The following is a 16,629-nucleotide window of genomic DNA, read 5'->3' as shown; positions in this document are numbered from 1 at the left end:
AGCGTCGTTTCCTACGATCCTGCTTCTGAAAACCACAGCGACCATCACGAATTGAATGGTGAATCGAATCGACCATCCAAGTGTTGATCCTAGTGTAAACTTTGATATCTTGGCCATCCTTCGCCGAGCTGTCGCTTCCCTGAGAAGTGGCCAATGGGGCAAGCTTATTGACGGTTCCCAGTCCCACATGGCCTTTTTTTTTTCTTTTTGCACAATCCAATCATTTTCAATTGCTGCCAATGGGAAGTTGTGACGGCCGGCCTCATTGGCAGCACGCCCCCCCGGAACACAAGGCGCACCACCTATCTGTCCTGTCTGTCCTGCCTGTCCTATTACCTGTCCTACCAGTGTTATCCTCGCCGAATACGGGGCCTGTACAACGGCTTCCCACTTTGCACTGCGGCACCATGATCTCCTGGAACGCGATGCGCCTCGTCTGACGCGATCAGGGTCGGTCCCCCCATGTTGTTGTGTGTGTCGATGGACGAGTCGCTTCTTGTTGTTTTGGGAGCCGGCGCCGGGGGAGCGCTTTTGCAACGACAACAACGACGCTCGGCACCGTCCGGGATAACGGCCAGTGAGTTAATTAATATCACCAACCCCGTACAGATTATCTCTGAACCCATTTTTTTCGTTCGGTAGTAATTACCCACGATACCACCCGGCCTGTCCGCTTACCTGCCTGACTTTGGTAATATTAATTAGTTACTGGAGGCGATGCGGGACACGAGCCGCGAGGGACTGGTTTGGGTTGACCACGGCCTGGGCCCGGAGGCGCAGTGGACGCGGGAACCCGACCTGGGAGCCATCAAGCGCGTCTGCCGCCGCCACCTGGGCATCCCCGAGGACGCCGCCGAGGAAGCGCTGACGGTCTCGTTCCACCGCGACGGCGCCTTCAACAAGCTGTACCGGGTCGACTGCGGCCGGCGCCGCTTCATGCTGCGCGTGTCGCTGCCCGTCGACCCCCGCAACAAGACGCTGGGCGAGGCTGTCACTCTAGAGCTGGTCCGCCGCAAGACGGACGTGCCCGTGCCGGCCGTCGTGGCCTTCGACGCCTCCCGGAGCAGCGAGATCGGGTACGAGTGGCTGCTGATGGACAGGATGCCCGGCGTGCCGTCCCACTACCGCTGGCGCAAGATGACCATGGCCCAGAAGGAGCGCCTGACCGCCCGGGTAGCCGACTTCCAGGCCCAACTGCTCCGCTGCGGCGGCCACCATCTCGGCGAGGGCTTCCGGGGCATCGGCACCCTCGGCACCCTGGGCACGGAGCCGGCCCGGTCCGACGCCCACGCCCACGCCCACGCCGGCAGCGCTCCGGAACCCGGGCCGATCGTGTCGAGCTTCTTCTTCTCGGGCCAGCGCTATCACTACCCGGTCCCCCGGGGCCCCTTCAGCTCGAGCCACGACTGGCTCCGGGCCCAGCTCAACGTCATCGTCCGGGAGCACACGGCCGCCCTGGCCGAGGCCAAGACGGACCTCGACAGGGAGTACGCCGAGAGCGCCCTGCGCGTCGCCCGTAAGCTCCTCCGGATGCTGCACAAGATCTTCCCGGCCGTGGTGCACCCGCCCGAGCGCACCGTCATCTGGCACGACGACTTTTCGCTCCGCAACATACTCGTCGACAACAGCGGCAACATCACCGCCGTCATTGGGTGGTATGTAGAGTCATTCTTCTCCTGATTGATTTTTTATTGTCTTGTCGGCCTGCTCCTTGCGTCCTTCTTTGCTCATTTGGAGAAGCGGGAGAGTAAAAAGGAACGATGAAGGAAAAGAAAAAGAGAGAGTGGGGGGGGGGAAGAGGAAGAGAGAAAACACTAACAAGGAACGGCAGGGAATGCGCCTCGGCAATGCCACGGTGGGTGGCATCCCAGGTACCCGAGTTTCTGCGAGGCGCGGCGAGGGAGACGGAGCCGGACCGCAACTGCTACACGGACGTCGACAAGGGAGCTGCCCACGCCGCCGTCAGCGATGGTCCGGGAGAGGGCGGGGACGATGATGATGACGATGACGACGACGACGGGCTCGACAACGAGGGCAAGACGGAGCTCTACTGGATCCACCTGATGGAGTACGAGCAGACGCAGCTGCGCAAGGTGTACGCGGCGCGCATGCGCCAGCTCCGGCCCGACTGGGACCTCGAGGTCGAGGAGAGCGCCCTCAAGGTCGACTTCCTCGGCGCCGTCGCCCGCTGCGCCGCCGGCTTCTACCTCCGCCGCATCGAGCAGTGGGTCGACGCCGTCGAGCGCAGAGAGTACCTCCCCCTGATGGAGGTCCTCAGGGTCGGCATGCATCAGGCGGACGGTGCGAGAGCAACCCAAGGCAGGCGCTAGATCGGCGGTCACGGGCTCAACCACTACCCTCACTCTCGTGAGCAGGTCATCATGAGAATTGTGCTCCTCCTCTTTTCCTTGTCCTTTTTAAGTTGTAGGATATTTATTTAGGCCCTGGTACCTCCTATATGCCTCCAGTAATTTGGGAGAGCGATCTATTTTCGTCACTACTCCCAAGAGTTAATTGTATTCCGAGTTCACGATCCATAGTGCCCTATTACCCCGTGCCGCTGCCTATCGTTAGACACATTAATTATAGAACTATTTAACCACACTATAGTAGCGGCCTAGGACTGCTCGAGAACCTGAGGTAACACTTGGCAGGTATTATAAGCGCCCCCTACGCCCCCCAGGTCATACCAAGACGTAGTCTAGTAGTTAGACGTATTCGATAGGAATAGCGTGTATAAAGTACTCAACGGACCGAATAGGTAAAACAGAGACTTGTTAAGGTTTATCTTCGTAATGATGGAAGGTGGAAGTCTGGGAAGTGGAAGCAGGGAAGCGAGGGCCTGCAGATGTGCCTACAGCCCACTCAAAGAAAGGAAAGGACGATCTGCAGCCACGAAGGGAGCCACAGGCAGGTGGTCGTACCTGCCGTATTAAAGCATGATTTCTAGTTTTTGCGATAACATGCTACTGTTTAGGAGTGTGCCCAATACGACTATTATTGGACTTGTAGACCGTATGACCTGAAATCTGGCTAACGATAAGGTACTGTCTAACTTAGTGGTGTGCCCGGCGCAACTCATGGGTGTGTTGACGTTTGGCGGTCACAGGGGTGCTTCTGTGAGCCCCGTCGCCGCGCCACGCTTCACGGTCGAGCGCGCAAAAAAATAAAAAAAAAAATAAAAATAAAAATTAAATAAATAAATAAATAAATAAATAAATAGAAAATATATATATTATGGTAGGCGCCAGCCACATTCGGCGGCCAAAACAGCACTTTCTCGACTAAATATGTAGCTTTTGGTCTGTTTCAGTCTAATTACCATGTAATCAAAAGATCAAACGGAGGCACTTATGCTTCCAACGACCTTACCATCAAATGTGTCCCGAAAGACTTCATAGTTGCCCTCGTTCCTCCGGTCAAACACGGCGAACCAGATCTCCTTGAACCAGCCGCCCCCGAACTCGGCCTCGCTGAGCACCTCGTCCCAGCACTTTGCCACCTCCTCGGGCGGGTTCTTGAACGCGCCGCAGCCGATGGCCCCCAGGACGAGCATCGTGTGTCCCCGGGCGCCGGCCATGCGGAGACACAGCCGCATCTTGTCTTTTGTCAGGTCGCGCGCGGCAGGGTTGGCAAACACCAACGGTCCCCGGGGTGCTTTCTTCGCCTCCTTCTCGTCTCTACCCTTGTTGTCGCGCCCGCGCTGTGCTCGTTGGTCCCGCCCCAACGCTGCGCCAGTTTTGGATTGAGACTCCCCCTTACTAGCACCACCGCCGGGCCCCTCTGCCTTGTTCCCGTCTGCACTCTCCCCCTCGGTGTTTAGCACCGCTTCCCCGGCAGGCCTCACCTCAGGCCTCCGGATGCCCGCCACGCTCAGCACGCTCATGACGGGCAGCTCGGGCTCGGGCGTGCGGGGGACCATGAGGCGGTGGTCGGCGGCCATGGAGCGGCGGAAGACGACGACGTCGCGCGTGTACAGGCCGGCACGGGGCTCGATCGGGTAGTGCAGGTCCCGGCGCAGCGACGCGGCCAGGGTGCTGCGGAAGCATAGCGCCTCCTCCTGGGCCGCCGCGCCCTTGAGCCAGCCCCCGCCCGGGCTGCGCTCCGACGCCATGTTGAGCACCGCCACCCGCCCCGCCGTCGCCGCGTCCAGGTTCTCCGGGGCCGACGCGCTCGCCCGGAGCTGCTCCACTCGGAGGGCCTCCTCCGCTTTGGCCGTCAATGGTGTCGTCGCCGTCGTCTTCGTCTGCTTCGGTGATGATGATGGGACTCCCAGCACGGCTGAGGGCATGGCCAGGGCGGCGTCGAACGTGTCCTGATTGAAGACGCGAAGGACGGTCCCGCAGGCCAGGCCGGGCTTGTCGCTGTCGTCGCTGCTACCACGCGCGAGTGCGAGCCGGAAGCGCGGGCACTTGGACGGGTCGAGGGGCGCAAGTTCCGAGAGCTTGAGCTTCTCGCACTTCGTCGTGTCCAGGTGGGGCAGCTTCGCCGCGATGGTGGGCGTGAGCTCCTGGGTCTCCTTGGCCACGGCGGCGAGCGCCAGGCGACGCGGGTTTTCGTAGTACTTTTTCCTCCACATCGTGATGCTGGTCGAGTTCTCACAATGATTCTCTCAGAGAATGAAAGTTGGCGTTTGTGTGTTCGATGTGTTCCCAAGGTCTTTTGTGATTTGAACTTGTTGACTTCAGGTCGAGCATGTCTTCATTTTGTTCACTTCTATACCTAGGACTCAGAACAAACTGAGTCCTAGATCATCACTTTGTGAGCATACCGGTAGTTTTGTGACTTCCTTTTCGGTCAACCAAAACAGTTACTCCGCCTTGACGAGGGGCTGCGCCTGTTTCGCCGGTGTGCGTCACAGGGGAAGGCACCGCCAAGCATCGTTTCCTGATCCGGCAACGCATCAACTTCAGGCAAGCGTTAGTTACTGCAAGGCGTGCCGAATCAGGCGACCTTTGCGGGAAGGTCTAGACCCGGGGACCCTAACCCTTGTCTTCCTTTCCCCATGCTCCCCTGTGCTGTCGGGAGGTTAGGTACCTTTAATCCGTATATCGTAGTTAGTTGCATGGTCGGTGGAGTTGTCGACGTCAAAACACTCCTATCAACTCGTAGGCAGCACTTTTTGCCTGAAAGTAGCTCCGCGCAAGGGTGCTTCCGAAGCTTCGGTCGTTTTCCAAGGCTCGCAAATCGGGTTTAACTCCTTCCCCTCATCGCCAGCCTGCAGTTGACAAACTTAAGGTCAATCCAAAACAACAACAATAACAACAACAAAAAAAAAAGAAAACAGAAAAGAGTAAAAATAAAAATAAACTTGATATCTTTAGCTCTTGAAGCAAGCGTTTAGCGCCCTTAAGTAGGTTCTCGGCATTCCCCTCTAATTAACTATTTAACCTAATCCACCATCGCAGTCCTGGTAATTAATTATATCACGCCACATATTATATACCACACACACAAACGCACACTCACACCCCCCATCTCAGAAGACAGACCCAAAAAAGGAAAAAAAAAATGCCCGTCTACTGCATCACCGGCACCAACCGCGGGCTGGGGCTCGAGTTCGTCCGGCAGCTGGCCCGGTCGAGCGACAACACCATCATCGCCGGCGTCCGGTCGCTGGCCTCGACGGACCTGAGCGACCTCAGGGCGGCGGCGTCGCCGTCGACGCACATCCTCGAGTGCGACACGGGCAGCCTGGCGTCGATCCACGCCTTCGCCAAGGCGGCGCGGCTCGCGCTGGGTGAGGACAGGAAGATCGACTACCTGATCAACAACGCGGCCGTCAACCTGGCTTCGCACCAGACCTCGCTCAACCTGGGCCCGGACGAGCTGCAGGCCCAGATGGCCGTCAACGTGATCGGCCCGGCCAAGACGCTCGAGCTGTTCCTCGACGCCGGCCTGCTCTCCCAAGACGTCCGCGTCCTCAACATGACCTCGGGCCTGGCCAGCCTCCACCTCACCGCCCAGAGCCCGGCCCGCAAGTGCGCCGGCTACTCCATCACCAAGGCCGCCCTCAACATGCTCACCCTCCACCAGGCCGCCGACCTGCGCAGCCACCTGCCCGGCGCCGTCGTCGTCCTCGCCGACCCGGGCTGGGCCAAGACCCGCTTGGGCGGCGAAGGCGCCGTCATGGAGCCCAGCGACAGCGTCGCCGGCGTCCTCAAAGTCCTCCACGGCCTGCGCCCCGAGGACTCTGGCTCCTTCTTCAGCCACTCTGGTGACAAGATTCCTTGGTAAATGAAAAGAGTGGAGAGGAATATAACGACGCTTTTTTTTCCTCTTCTTTCTTCTTTTACTTTATTTTCTTTTTTTTCTTGACATTCGATAGCTGGAAAATCATAATCATGTAACGCTCCATGTGACATTAGGTCATATGCTGTCTTACTCGCCATCCATCAAAATGACTAAAGGAGGAAAGTTGCGTTGATGTTGATGCGTGAGCTAACTCAAATGGAAAGAAACTTCCTCAAGAAGAACGGAAGGATGATAGGACGGCGGGTTCATAAATGCGTTGGAGTAATGGGACGAGCAAGGGGAACGACAGCACGGTGCAGATGACCGAGAGCACGGCGACGAGAACGAGATGCCAGGCGCTGAACCTCCGGCTGTTGCGGTACGCGTACCCCCGTGGCGCGCCGGGGCCGACCATCTTCTCGATGGGCGCGATCCCCTCCCTCTTGTGCGTCTCGTAGCCGATGCGCATTCCGGGCAGGCCGTCCACGCTGTACGAGTTCTTGTACGCCCAGTACCTGACTCAAGTCAGCACCTGTGATCACCTACCGGTTTACTAATTGCCAATCAGGTAATTAATTTAACCCGGTAATTACTATCCACGCCGATGCCGGGAGGAAAGTAAACGCACCTTTCCCTGCTCACACCCGACGCGCCCTGCAGGAACTTCTCTTCCTTCTTGGCAAACACCTCGTTCAGGGTGGCGCGGAAGCCCTTGAACTCGTAAAAGGGCACCGAGTAGCCGCACGAGGTGGCGACCTGGTGCAGGCGGACGATGATGATGGAGCGGGAGCTCGGGATGACCTCGACGTCGTGCTTCTTGACAAAGTCGTCAAACGTGCTGCCCGCCCCGCCCTGCTCCGGGCTTATTATTATCGGCAGGCGGGTCTCGTGGCCCGGCCGCTCGAGGACGGTGCCGTGGCCGAAGAGGCGGACGATGCGCGGCGGGCCCTCGAACGAGCTGAACAGGACGGTGATGCGCCCGTTGCCCGGCTCGTACAGGTGCGCAATCGTCTCGGTCCCGCTGCCCGTGAGATCCATGTACCAGAACGTCCGGTCGTCCAGCAGGCCAAAGTACGGCCCCCCCTTGGGCGACACGTTGACGTGCCCGGACGCCGCCAGCGGCGCGGTGGCCACCCAGAACATCTTTTGGTCCAGGATCCATTTCATCAGGTACTCTGGAATCGTCTCGAAAAACTGCCCCATTGTGTGTGTGTGTGTGTGTGTGCGTGGATGATGTCTCCTCCTCCTCTCCCTGCTGCTGCTGTTGTTGCTGTTGTTGCAATGGAGGATTTGAAAATTTGCGGCGCTCAAATTACCTTATCTAATTTCTCCTCTCATTACCTCGGTTGATGCATTTTCGATTCACCGCCAGAATCCGTGTATCCTCTGTAGTAAACCGTACAGTTTTCACTGCGGGCGATCAAGTGACTCAGTGCGCCCTTCAATGAGGGCTGATTGGAGTACGTCCGTACTGTACCTCGTCTCGCAGCCAAGTCTCTCTGGCTGGTAGCTAACTAACTACTTGCAGTAAAAGCGGCATGGGATGCAACCCTTCCTGCCAATGAAAATGAGTTTGTCTACTATGTAATTCGTCCGTAGATGGGTCCGCAACCTGGTGTCTCAATTAGGGCCGGATGCCAACGATGTCTCCCAAGTAATCTGCAGTGAGAAGGCTCTTGGGGTAAATACACGGCACCTGGCTGAAGGGCCCTCCAGAAATAATTAACTTAGCAGTTCGTGGCTGTGGGAAAGTCTCAATCTTCGGTACTTGCACAGATCTATCCCACGTGGTTCACATGAGCGTCAGTTTTTAGGAAGATAAGTAAATTTGAGCAAGTGAGTCCAACAAGCGGCCATGGCATTGGCCCTCGTATTATCCTTTGGCTACTAACGTTAGTTACAGCGGACAAGATCACGCAAGTGTGTAAGGAACCAGGCAGGTACATCAGTACAGAATACTTGTATTAATGTCCTGGGGTAACATCGCCCATCTCAACGACAGGGGTTTGAGCACCCCTGAAGGGATGGCGCCAAGATTGGATCGGCAAGGATTGGACCGTCTTATCCCCCCCACCGGCCGTCAATTTAAAGTGAGCTGACGCCTGAACTTTTGCTCTGTCCTTCCCATCGAAGCGCGGCAGGACGACGACGACTGCGCGCCCACCGTCAAACATGAAGCTCGCCACCCTTCTGGCGTCTTCGCTCCTCTGCGCGGGCGTTTGGGCCGCCCCGGCCACCAAGAGCGATGACAAGAGCAGCACCAGCGAGATCGATCCCCACCACGGTTACGTGAACCATGAGGGTCACACGTGTGAGATTATAGACGAGGACGACGTCAAATGCCGGGCGGGCCCAAGCACCGAATTCGAAATCGTCACGACGTTCAATAAGGGTTTCAAGGGCACGTTCACCTGCGCCGAGAAGGGGAAGTGCGTGGTAATAGACGGGTTGGAGAACTGGTATGTGCCTTTGCCTTGTTCACAGTTGCCGCTGGGTGGACGAGCAGATGTTTGGCCCATCAGCTCTCGGCCTATGGCCTACTCGTTAAGATTCCCGACTAACTCCACAACTCCACCCTTGTAGCACATGGGACCTCATCTATATCTTGGGCATTCCTTGCTATGTTAGCGGACATTACACCGACTCTGAATGCGGGGTGGCCAAGTTGGGCCTCTGCTCGGGTGGCTGAGTGATCTGGTCGCATGCAGAGTACATGGAGACATGGGTTTTGGGTGCTGGTTAGAGGTTAAAAGGGGAAGAAGGAAGAAGGAGAGGACGGAAAGCAAAAGGGGGGGAAGCCTCTGCAACACGACTCACCCACTTGCCGAGGACGACATTTTGAACTTCGGATGAGGAATGGACTGTATTAACTCGATGATACCTGTATGAACCGATACCGCGTGCTTGGGCCCTCGGAGTTGAAGATGTGCGGCCTTGTGTGTCCATTGTGCTTGACTCCACCCCTTATGGCTGCACCCAAGTTGTTCGTCCGAATGTGGAAAGGGGCATTTACAGGATGCTTTAACCCTGCTCTAGGAAAGTAAACATCACTGTCTTAAAAACCTGATCTCTTCTGCTCTGACGTTTTTGCCACGAAACTCGCACCCTGTGCGGAAGACTCGTGTCTCATGAGACCTTATTTGTTGCCCCTGAAAAGCCGTGCCTTACCAAAATATGCCTGGGAAAGAGAGTCTGCGCCATCCCTAACAGCAAATTTCTTCAGTAGTCTAGAACTAACAAACCAGGAACCCCACGTGAATGACTTCCTGTGCTGTGGCCCCAGGAGGCTATAGATTCTCGATTGGCATCCTTCAGGTTAGGGAGGGTACTTTGAACCCCCGATCAACCTCGACATTCACCGATGCCCAGGTATGACTGATTTCACAAATCCATTGTCTCGTCATCGTGCATAGTTCCCGGAAGGAGAGCCGTATCGAGCAGTGTGGCTATCTTAACGAGGAGTTCGAGCCGAGCCTCGATCATCGTCCGTTATCAAACCGACGCCCAGAGAACAAGCTTTTCCGCATCACCAACAGCTGTGACATGGAAACGAACCAACCAAGGCCGGCCACCACCCCTGTGCCTACTTACTCTGGCTCATCCGTGAACGCCCAGAGACAGCAACACTTTCCTTTTCTCAGTCGAAAATGGACTGATGGTCTTCTAGTCAGCGTTCTTCCCAGGGAAGGAATTAACAGAGTTTGGTGCTAGCTAGAACTCTGCCGGTATACCAATAACCGCTACACTGGCTGCTGCCGTAGGGATTCGACTGTGTATCGACTTATCGCCTCGTCTTAGTTGCATAGTTAGGTGCCTATCTTAGGTACGTAGGTAGGCAGCCTATGAAGCGAGCACCACGTTACAAGATAGGGTCGATTCCTTCTCGCTGTTAAACGTTAAACTGTGCTCCCATCTTCTCACTCACCTATCTTGCCCGTAGTTGTCAACGACTTATCTGCTTATTATGTATTTGTCTTGTTTCATTCCTTGAATCTTATCGAGTATCCCGCGCTTCATAGCTCAAATCCGTTCTGTTTTGGGACCAGACATCCCATGTCCAAAGGAGCGACATGGAACACTCGCAGTTCTTCAAATACATGTGATGGTAAACTATGTACTAGGGAGCTGAGGAGGCAATCGCGATAATTATATACCTAATTATGTGGTGGACCGGGCCCCACTACGGTTCCGGGCCCCACCAGGGTTCATCTTCCCTGCAGGATGGCCCTGGTCAGCCTCTTCCTTCTTCCTCCATCATCGAACTCCATAGCAGTTATACGAAGATCGTTGATTTCCGCATCCATCCATCCATCCACAACCTACTAACGTTATACCGATCAATCGCTTATCGTTGCTCGTATGCCCGAACACATAGCTCCCCCGGCGCTTTGCAGTTACAGACCCCTGCAGCTAGGTCACCACCAATCAGCATCACGGATCGGAGCACACCCCCAGTGTTAACCGCTTCCCGAGAGCGATAGCTGCTCTTGGCGACTATGCAAGCAGACCATCGATGGGATAATGGGAAGCTTCCCAACCGCCACGTGCCGAGGAAGAACAAGTGCAACCCAAGAGCCATAGTGACAGTGCAGTTCTCATTGTCGCGGGGACCGGGTTCATAATTAAGGACAGTGGAGTGAATACGGATTACACTAGGTGGAGTGGATAATTATGTGGGCAGTAATTAAGTTGGGAATCGACATCTTTTTTGCTACACTAGAGGAACTGGCCTAGGTTCGGCACACGTGCTGTCCCCGGACAGTCCCCTCACCCAACGGTCGTACGTACAGTACATAAATGGGGAGTTGATCTCATACTTCCCAGCCGTTTGTGTGAGACAGGTGAGACCACAGCTCTCTCTCTCTCTCTCTCTCTCTCTCTCTCTCTCTCTTTTCAGAGAACCAGACCAACCGGGCCCCTGGCATCCACCATGGTCGTGCTTCGTTCACTGATATGGTCGGCCTTGGTAATTCCAAGCCTTCAGGCCCCCCAGGGGCATGATGGCTTTGGTTCGGGCCAGGGAAAGGGCAAGGTTGCTCCCGTTAAGCGGATCTCACTCGGTCCTCGGCCGTACTGGCTTGTTGACAAGATGGACGACGGCCCGCTGAAGCAGAAGCTCGCTTCGTGCTCCGAGAAGGAGATGAGGAGGAGCGACTGGAGCATATCGCACCGCGGCGGCGGGACCATGCAGTTTCCGGAGCATACCTACTCGTCCATCATGGCTGGGGTGAGCAATAAGACTCTTCCTTTTCTTTTGCGCTAATTAGCCAGGACATGGATTCAGTGCTCGAGGATTGGTGAATATTCTTGAATCTAACCCAAGACGTAATTAACAGACAAGAATGGGGGCCGGGATCCAAGAGTGCGACGTCACCTTCACCAAAGACAAGCAGCTGGTGTGCCGCCATTCCCAGTGCGACCTCCACACCACCACCAACGTGGTGACCATCCCCGAGCTGAACGCCAAATGTACCGTCCCATTCCAGCCGGCCTCCAACGGCACCGCGGCCAAGGCCAAGTGCTGCACGTCCGACTTCACGCTCGACGAGCTCAAGCGGCTGTGCGCCAAGATGGACTCCTCGAACCCGGCCGCCACCACGCCGGCCGAGTTCTTGACCGGCACCCCGGGCTACCGGACGGACCTGTACGCCAAGACGACGTGCGAGCGGATCCTGACGGTGCGCGAGTACATCGACCTCGTCGACGCCCTGGGGCTCAAGTTCACCGCCGAGCTCAAGACGCCCGAGGTGCCCATGCCCTTCCCGCCGGGCGGCGACTACACGCAGGCCCGGTTCGCGCAGCAGCTGGTGGACGAGTTCAAGGCGGCCAAGATCCGCCCGGAGCGCGTCTGGCTCCAGTCCTTCCTCTACGACGACCTCCTCTACTGGATCGAGGCCGAGCCCAAATGGGCCCGGCAGGCCATCCTGCTCGACGAGAGCGCCACCACCCCGGAGGCCATGCCGCGGGCGGTGGCGCGGCTCGAGGAGTACGCCCGGGCGGGAGTCCGGATCATCGGGCCGCCGCTGCCGTACCTGGTCACCGTCGGGGACGACGGCGAGAAGATCGTCCCGAGCCCGTACGCGCGGAGGGCCAAGGAGCTCGGGCTCGACATCGTCACCTGGTCCCTGGAGCGCAGCGGCTGGCTGGGCGACGGGTCCCATGGCGGCTACTACTACCTCAGCATCGCCAACGTCACGGACAACGAGGGGGACGTGTACAACCTGCTGCACGTGCTGGCCCAGGACGTCGGCGTGCGCGGCGTCTTTTCCGACTGGAGCGCCACCGTCACCTACTACGCCAACTGCTTCGGTCTCATGTTGAGTCGATGACATGGCCTCGAAGAGGACTAAGTACGTGGACGATGCGGGTCTTGCTCGTGTTCGGGAACTTGAAATGAAGCCGAGTCTTAGTATCCCGAGAGGGGATTTCTTGGGACTGCTTGCACCAACTGGCCTGGCTCAAGCTTTGTTGACACTTAGACGAGACAGGAAGGTCGGGTTTGGCTGCTCAGGTCCCTTAATATTAGCTTACTTGAGGTAATTACCTTATATGAAGCAGGGTGTAAGTTCTGAGTTTGTCTCTCCCAGTTGTATCCTAGACCTCTTTTTAGTTCATCGTAACTTGCAATTTGCGTTTTACAATGACTCGGACAGAACTACCAGTAATTACAAACTGCTTTTTTGCATAGCTAGCTTAAGTACCTAGGTATGTATGTATTTCGTTGTAGGTATCAGTATCCGACTAGTAGAGTACCACTCTAGTGGTCCCGCAACCGCTGAAATTAGCCGGCGGTTCAAGTGGCATTAACACCCAGAAACTCAGTTCAAGCCAATGCCGGGCCCACTAACTAGGGACACATTGCATCTTGCTGATCAGAAACACCAGAAACACAATTACTGTCTGGTGAGAAGACTGCCTTCCTCTTGTCCAGACTTTCCGTACCCGGCAGATCTCCCCCATTATTAGCCTCCGAAGATGGCAGATATAGGGCCAGCGACACGGGATCGCCGGTCTCTTCCGTCATTGTTTCTTGCTCTGCGTCTGCCGCTACTCCTGCTAATCGCGTTTCATGTCGCAGCTGCAGCGGCGTCGTCCTCGTGGCGCTCGACGCAATGTCCAAACGAGCCGGGACGGAGACTCCACGAAGCCGCCGAGTCCAAGGACTGCCCCGTCCCGGGGAGGATCGGGATCGTACACGGCGGCGGCGGCAAGGACGATGACGGCAACGCCATGACCTGGACCGTGCCCCCGAGATGCCTGGACCAGGCGTCCAAGAGGGACAACTCGTCTTCCCGGGTGGACTGCCTCTTCACCTCGGCCGAGTTCCGCAACGGCCACGGCATCAGCCTGGTGACCAGCACCACCAGCGCCTCCCATCTGGTCGGCCTGGAAGCCTTTGTCGACAAGCCGATGCCCCAGCCCCACGCCTCCCGTAAGGAGGACGGCTCGCTCGGGCCCGCCTACGAGATCGTTCCTGTTGAGGGCAAAGGCGTGGGCGTGGTGGCGAAGCGACGGATCCGCAGGGGCGAGATCATCATGGTCGATGTCCCCTCCGTCCTGATCGGCATCCCCTTCCTGGCCGATGCCAAGCCGCACCACCGGCGCCGTATCCTCAAGCAGGCGCTGAACCAGCTTCCCGAGGAGACCAGGAACCGGGTCTATACGCTCGGTCGGGGCTCGTCGCCGTACCAGGTGGACGCCATTATGGGCCCGAACACGAACACCGTCGTGATAGCGGACGACGAAGTGCATGTGGGCCTGTTCACAGAGGTTGCGGTAGGTTGTAGCGGACAGAGTTTACTAGATGGCCAGTCTTGCGGGGGAGATTGAAGCTAGGTGGCTAACTGGCACGGGTGTTGACTACTAATTACCCATTAATAATTAGAGAATCAACCATGCCTGCAGACCAAAGTAAGTTTGTTCCCGCCAGTCATTGCTTCTCGGTCACCTCCAATTGTCATCGGAAAATATACTGACAAGACATAGCGCATACTACCGCTTCTCTGAGCGACGGTTGACCATGGAGGTGGTCGCTTTCCGTGCCATTGAAGCGGGGGAGGAGATTCTCATGAGCTGTAGGTCTTTGTCGTCGTCCACTGCCATAATTATTCATCCGTTCGTTATTCGCCGTAATTACAAGGAACTTTATTGACTAATTAACCGTCCACCACAATATTCACTAAAAATTAGATGTGCCCCTGGAGATGCCGGTGGAAGAGCGCCGGCGGTACCTGCGGGACCACTGGGGTTTCGAGTGTTCCTGCTCGCTCTGCCGCGCTTCCCAGCTGGACCTCGACAACTCCGAGGTCTGGAGGAGCAAGGTCAAGAGCCTGAAGGATACGATCCTGAACGCGAGGAACGAGGGCTTCTACCAGAACGCCATCACCATGGCCGAGGAGTGGCTCATGGTCTCCGAGTGGGACATGACCCCGCCCCTGATGGCCGAGTACCACGACACGCTCGCGGACCTGTACTTCTTGAAGGGCGACCTGGTCAACGCCACGAGATACGCTCGCATGGCCGTGGATGGCTGGGTGCGGCTGGGAAGCGTGGATGACGAGCAACTCGAGAGCTCCAGGCTGTTTCTCCGCCGCTTAATTAGATAGTCTGAACCAGCGAAAGAAGTGAACAAAATACCAGACGATACCCGACGGGGAAAATGGGCTCCTGTTCGCTCAAGACCAAAAAACGGGGGTCGAGACGTCATTGCGGCTCGACTGTGTGTCTATTAAGTGTTAATTATTACATGTGGTGAGACCTTTTTTGTCGGTAAACGCGATGATGTGCCCAAATCTCTCGGATTCTCGGCCCTCCACTATGATCCCAGCACCTCGCCGGTTCAGCTGTGGAAAGAAGTGTATTAATTACGGATTACTCTAGAAGCCACTAATTAGAGTTGGAAGGTGGCAGTTGGAAGTATTAATTATGCGCGCCTAGATCTCTAATCATGTTACGCAGCTGACTCACGTCTCGGGCTCAACCCCGCTCATCCCGGCTATGAGCTGCCAATGATACCCATGTGGCGCACACACGAAAGGCGGCATGGCTCAGGGCGCGAGACGTTACGCCATCCACGACCGGTGTTACCAGCCCTGCGTGCCATCGTCGTTGGGGAGGGTCTCTGCGCTTACTGCATGATAGTGTAAGCTGTCGAAGGTGTGTAACTGGGACGGATCTCTGGCTCCTAATTATACAATACTACGATGCTGCTACTCCCAAAGAAAAAAAGTTCAATGAAAATCCGATGTCCCAATGTCAAGGTTCCCACCGCGTGTTATGCTCCCAAGACAGACAAGCAGGCCATCGCCATGCGGTTATTACTTGTCCTTGCCGGCGCCACTGGCCTTGTCCCGGGTGTTCAGGGGCTCGTCAGCTCCCAGGACAGACTGCCCGTCGAGACCGAAGTATTGACTCCCGAGGCCATCGGTGATTTCACCGCCCTCTCATTCGGGGACCTGCACAAGGCTATCTCGGCGCCGCTTCCACGCTGCAAGGCTTTCCCGGGAGACCCGACATGGCCAAGCGAGAGCGAGTGGGCACGGCTCAACGAGACTCTCGAGGGCGCCCTCCTGCAGCCGCTCCCTCCCGCGTCCGTGTGCTACAGCAAGTCCCCGAACTTCGACTCCGAGGCCTGCAGCTTCCTCCTCCGCAATGCGAGCCGGACAACTTTCTACCTGGATGACCCTGTGACCATCCTGACGCAGTGGCCCCAGGGCAACACCTGCCTGCTATCCTCGAATCCGTCCGGCAACTGCACCCAGGGGGGGTTCCCGGCCTACGTGGTCAACGCGACGAGCGTCAAACACGTCCAGGCGGCGGTCAACTTTGCGAGGAATCGCAACGTCCGCCTCGTGATCAAGTTGGTGCCCATTCCCTCTCCCTCAGCGAGATATGCCCTTTTACGCCGGCCCTGAGCTGACCGTTCTGTTTTTTTTTTTCTTTCTTTCTTTTCCGCCGAGGATAGAAACACCGGCCATGATTTCGTCGGGCGAAACACAGGAGCGGGCGCGCTGAGCGTCTGGACGCATTACCTCAAGGGGTTCGAGTTCCTGCCCGACTACGCACAGCCGGGGGGCAGCTACCGCGGTCCCGCCGCCCGGGTGGGCGCGGGGCTGCAGGTCTGGGAGGTGTTCGAGCACGCCCGACGACAGAACGTCACGCTTCCCGCGGCCTCCTGCCTCACGGTCGGGTCGTACGGCGGATGGATCACCGGGGGCGGCCACTCGCCCCTCAGCTCCAAGTTCGGCCTGGGGGTCGACCAGGTGCTGTCTCTGCAGGTCGTCACGGCGGACGGGCGATACGTCACGGCCGACCCGCAGACCAACCAGGACTTGTTCTTTGCCATGAGAGGCGGTGGAGGCAGTACGTTCCAAGCGAATCGTTTCTTCTTCCCCC

General features: G+C 57.0%; 9 protein-coding genes across 9 annotated transcripts in view; 6 read left to right on the top strand and 3 right to left on the bottom strand.

Moving 5' to 3' along the window:
• The first annotated feature begins 305 nt into the window (after positions 1-305).
• P884DRAFT_245798 (phosphotransferase enzyme family-domain-containing protein) lies at positions 306-2,572 on the top strand. The gene is made up of 3 exons (XM_069440443.1): positions 306-638; positions 706-1,655; positions 1,832-2,572. The coding sequence occupies exons 2-3, from the start codon at positions 718-720 to the stop codon at positions 2,328-2,330; spliced, it is 1,437 nt and encodes a 478-aa protein (XP_069296317.1). The 5' UTR covers positions 306-638; positions 706-717; the 3' UTR covers positions 2,331-2,572.
• A 667-nt stretch (positions 2,573-3,239) lies between these two features.
• P884DRAFT_285899 (uncharacterized protein) lies at positions 3,240-4,767 on the bottom strand. The gene has a single exon (XM_069443795.1). The coding sequence runs from the start codon at positions 4,577-4,579 to the stop codon at positions 3,338-3,340; it is 1,242 nt and encodes a 413-aa protein (XP_069296316.1). The 5' UTR covers positions 4,580-4,767; the 3' UTR covers positions 3,240-3,337.
• A 480-nt stretch (positions 4,768-5,247) lies between these two features.
• Positions 5,248-6,354, top strand: P884DRAFT_292975 (uncharacterized protein). The gene is made up of 3 exons (XM_069444193.1): positions 5,248-5,353; positions 5,409-5,413; positions 5,484-6,354. Exon 3 carries the CDS (start codon positions 5,512-5,514, stop codon positions 6,235-6,237), a length of 726 nt encoding a protein of 241 aa, XP_069296315.1. The 5' UTR covers positions 5,248-5,353; positions 5,409-5,413; positions 5,484-5,511; the 3' UTR covers positions 6,238-6,354.
• Positions 6,355-7,577, bottom strand: P884DRAFT_245791 (uncharacterized protein). The gene is made up of 2 exons (XM_069440442.1): positions 6,863-7,577; positions 6,355-6,749 (listed from the first exon to the last, which is right to left on the bottom strand). Exons 1-2 carry the CDS (start codon positions 7,435-7,437, stop codon positions 6,467-6,469), a joined length of 858 nt encoding a protein of 285 aa, XP_069296314.1. The 5' UTR covers positions 7,438-7,577; the 3' UTR covers positions 6,355-6,466.
• A 769-nt stretch (positions 7,578-8,346) lies between these two features.
• On the top strand, positions 8,347-9,263 carry P884DRAFT_285896 (uncharacterized protein). Its single transcript, XM_069443794.1, has 2 exons — positions 8,347-8,693; positions 8,818-9,263. The coding sequence occupies exons 1-2, from the start codon at positions 8,407-8,409 to the stop codon at positions 8,921-8,923; spliced, it is 393 nt and encodes a 130-aa protein (XP_069296313.1). The 5' UTR covers positions 8,347-8,406; the 3' UTR covers positions 8,924-9,263.
• A 1,253-nt stretch (positions 9,264-10,516) lies between these two features.
• Positions 10,517-11,078, bottom strand: P884DRAFT_261089 (uncharacterized protein). Its single transcript, XM_069441523.1, has one exon. The coding sequence runs from the start codon at positions 10,811-10,813 to the stop codon at positions 10,580-10,582; it is 234 nt and encodes a 77-aa protein (XP_069296312.1). The 5' UTR covers positions 10,814-11,078; the 3' UTR covers positions 10,517-10,579.
• Positions 11,079-11,323: 245 nt separating this feature from the next.
• P884DRAFT_245785 (PLC-like phosphodiesterase) lies at positions 11,324-12,563 on the top strand (the record flags this gene model as incomplete). The annotated part of the gene is made up of 2 exons (XM_069440441.1): positions 11,324-11,461; positions 11,571-12,563. The coding sequence occupies 2 exons, from the start codon at positions 11,324-11,326 to the stop codon at positions 12,561-12,563; spliced, it is 1,131 nt and encodes a 376-aa protein (XP_069296311.1).
• Positions 12,564-13,770: 1,207 nt separating this feature from the next.
• Positions 13,771-14,888, top strand: P884DRAFT_245783 (uncharacterized protein; the record flags this gene model as incomplete). The annotated part of the gene is made up of 4 exons (XM_069440440.1): positions 13,771-14,010; positions 14,120-14,145; positions 14,221-14,309; positions 14,425-14,888. 4 exons carry the CDS (start codon positions 13,771-13,773, stop codon positions 14,838-14,840), a joined length of 771 nt encoding a protein of 256 aa, XP_069296310.1. The 3' UTR covers positions 14,841-14,888.
• Positions 14,889-15,542: 654 nt separating this feature from the next.
• Positions 15,543-16,629, top strand: part of P884DRAFT_203808 (uncharacterized protein) — a gene marked incomplete at both ends in the record, with an annotated part of 2,153 nt that continues 1,066 nt past the window's right edge. Inside the window, 2 exons of the mRNA XM_069438525.1 lie at positions 15,543-16,093; positions 16,199-16,596. Of these exons, the coding sequence (XP_069296309.1) occupies positions 15,543-16,093; positions 16,199-16,596 (949 nt within the window). The remainder of the gene's footprint in view (positions 16,094-16,198; positions 16,597-16,629) is intronic.

Source organism: Thermothelomyces heterothallicus (genome assembly GCF_042370625.1).
Source record: "Thermothelomyces heterothallicus CBS 202.75 unplaced genomic scaffold P884_scaffold_16, whole genome shotgun sequence".
NCBI classification, from domain to species: domain Eukaryota; kingdom Fungi; phylum Ascomycota; class Sordariomycetes; order Sordariales; family Chaetomiaceae; genus Thermothelomyces; species Thermothelomyces heterothallicus.
Note: the sequence above shows the minus strand (reverse complement) of the source record. Positions and strands in the feature narration are given on the sequence as shown.

Bases quoted from the DNA above. Each gene is read 5' to 3' on its own strand.
- P884DRAFT_245798 (XM_069440443.1), top strand. From the start codon at position 718: ATGCGGGACACGAGCCGCGAGGGACTGGTTTGGGTTGACCACGGCCTG. The intron at 1,656-1,831 runs GTATGTAGAGTC...AAGGAACGGCAG, and splicing joins ATCACCGCCGTCATTGGGTG to GGAATGCGCCTCGGCAATGC.
- P884DRAFT_285899 (XM_069443795.1), bottom strand. From the start codon at position 4,579: ATGTGGAGGAAAAAGTACTACGAAAACCCGCGTCGCCTGGCGCTCGCC.
- P884DRAFT_292975 (XM_069444193.1), top strand. From the start codon at position 5,512: ATGCCCGTCTACTGCATCACCGGCACCAACCGCGGGCTGGGGCTCGAG.
- P884DRAFT_245791 (XM_069440442.1), bottom strand. From the start codon at position 7,437: ATGGGGCAGTTTTTCGAGACGATTCCAGAGTACCTGATGAAATGGATC. The intron at 6,750-6,862 runs GTGCGTTTACTT...GACTTGAGTCAG, and splicing joins TCGGGTGTGAGCAGGGAAAG to GTACTGGGCGTACAAGAACT.
- P884DRAFT_285896 (XM_069443794.1), top strand. From the start codon at position 8,407: ATGAAGCTCGCCACCCTTCTGGCGTCTTCGCTCCTCTGCGCGGGCGTT. The intron at 8,694-8,817 runs GTATGTGCCTTT...CCACCCTTGTAG, and splicing joins ATAGACGGGTTGGAGAACTG to CACATGGGACCTCATCTATA.
- P884DRAFT_261089 (XM_069441523.1), bottom strand. From the start codon at position 10,813: ATGGCTCTTGGGTTGCACTTGTTCTTCCTCGGCACGTGGCGGTTGGGA.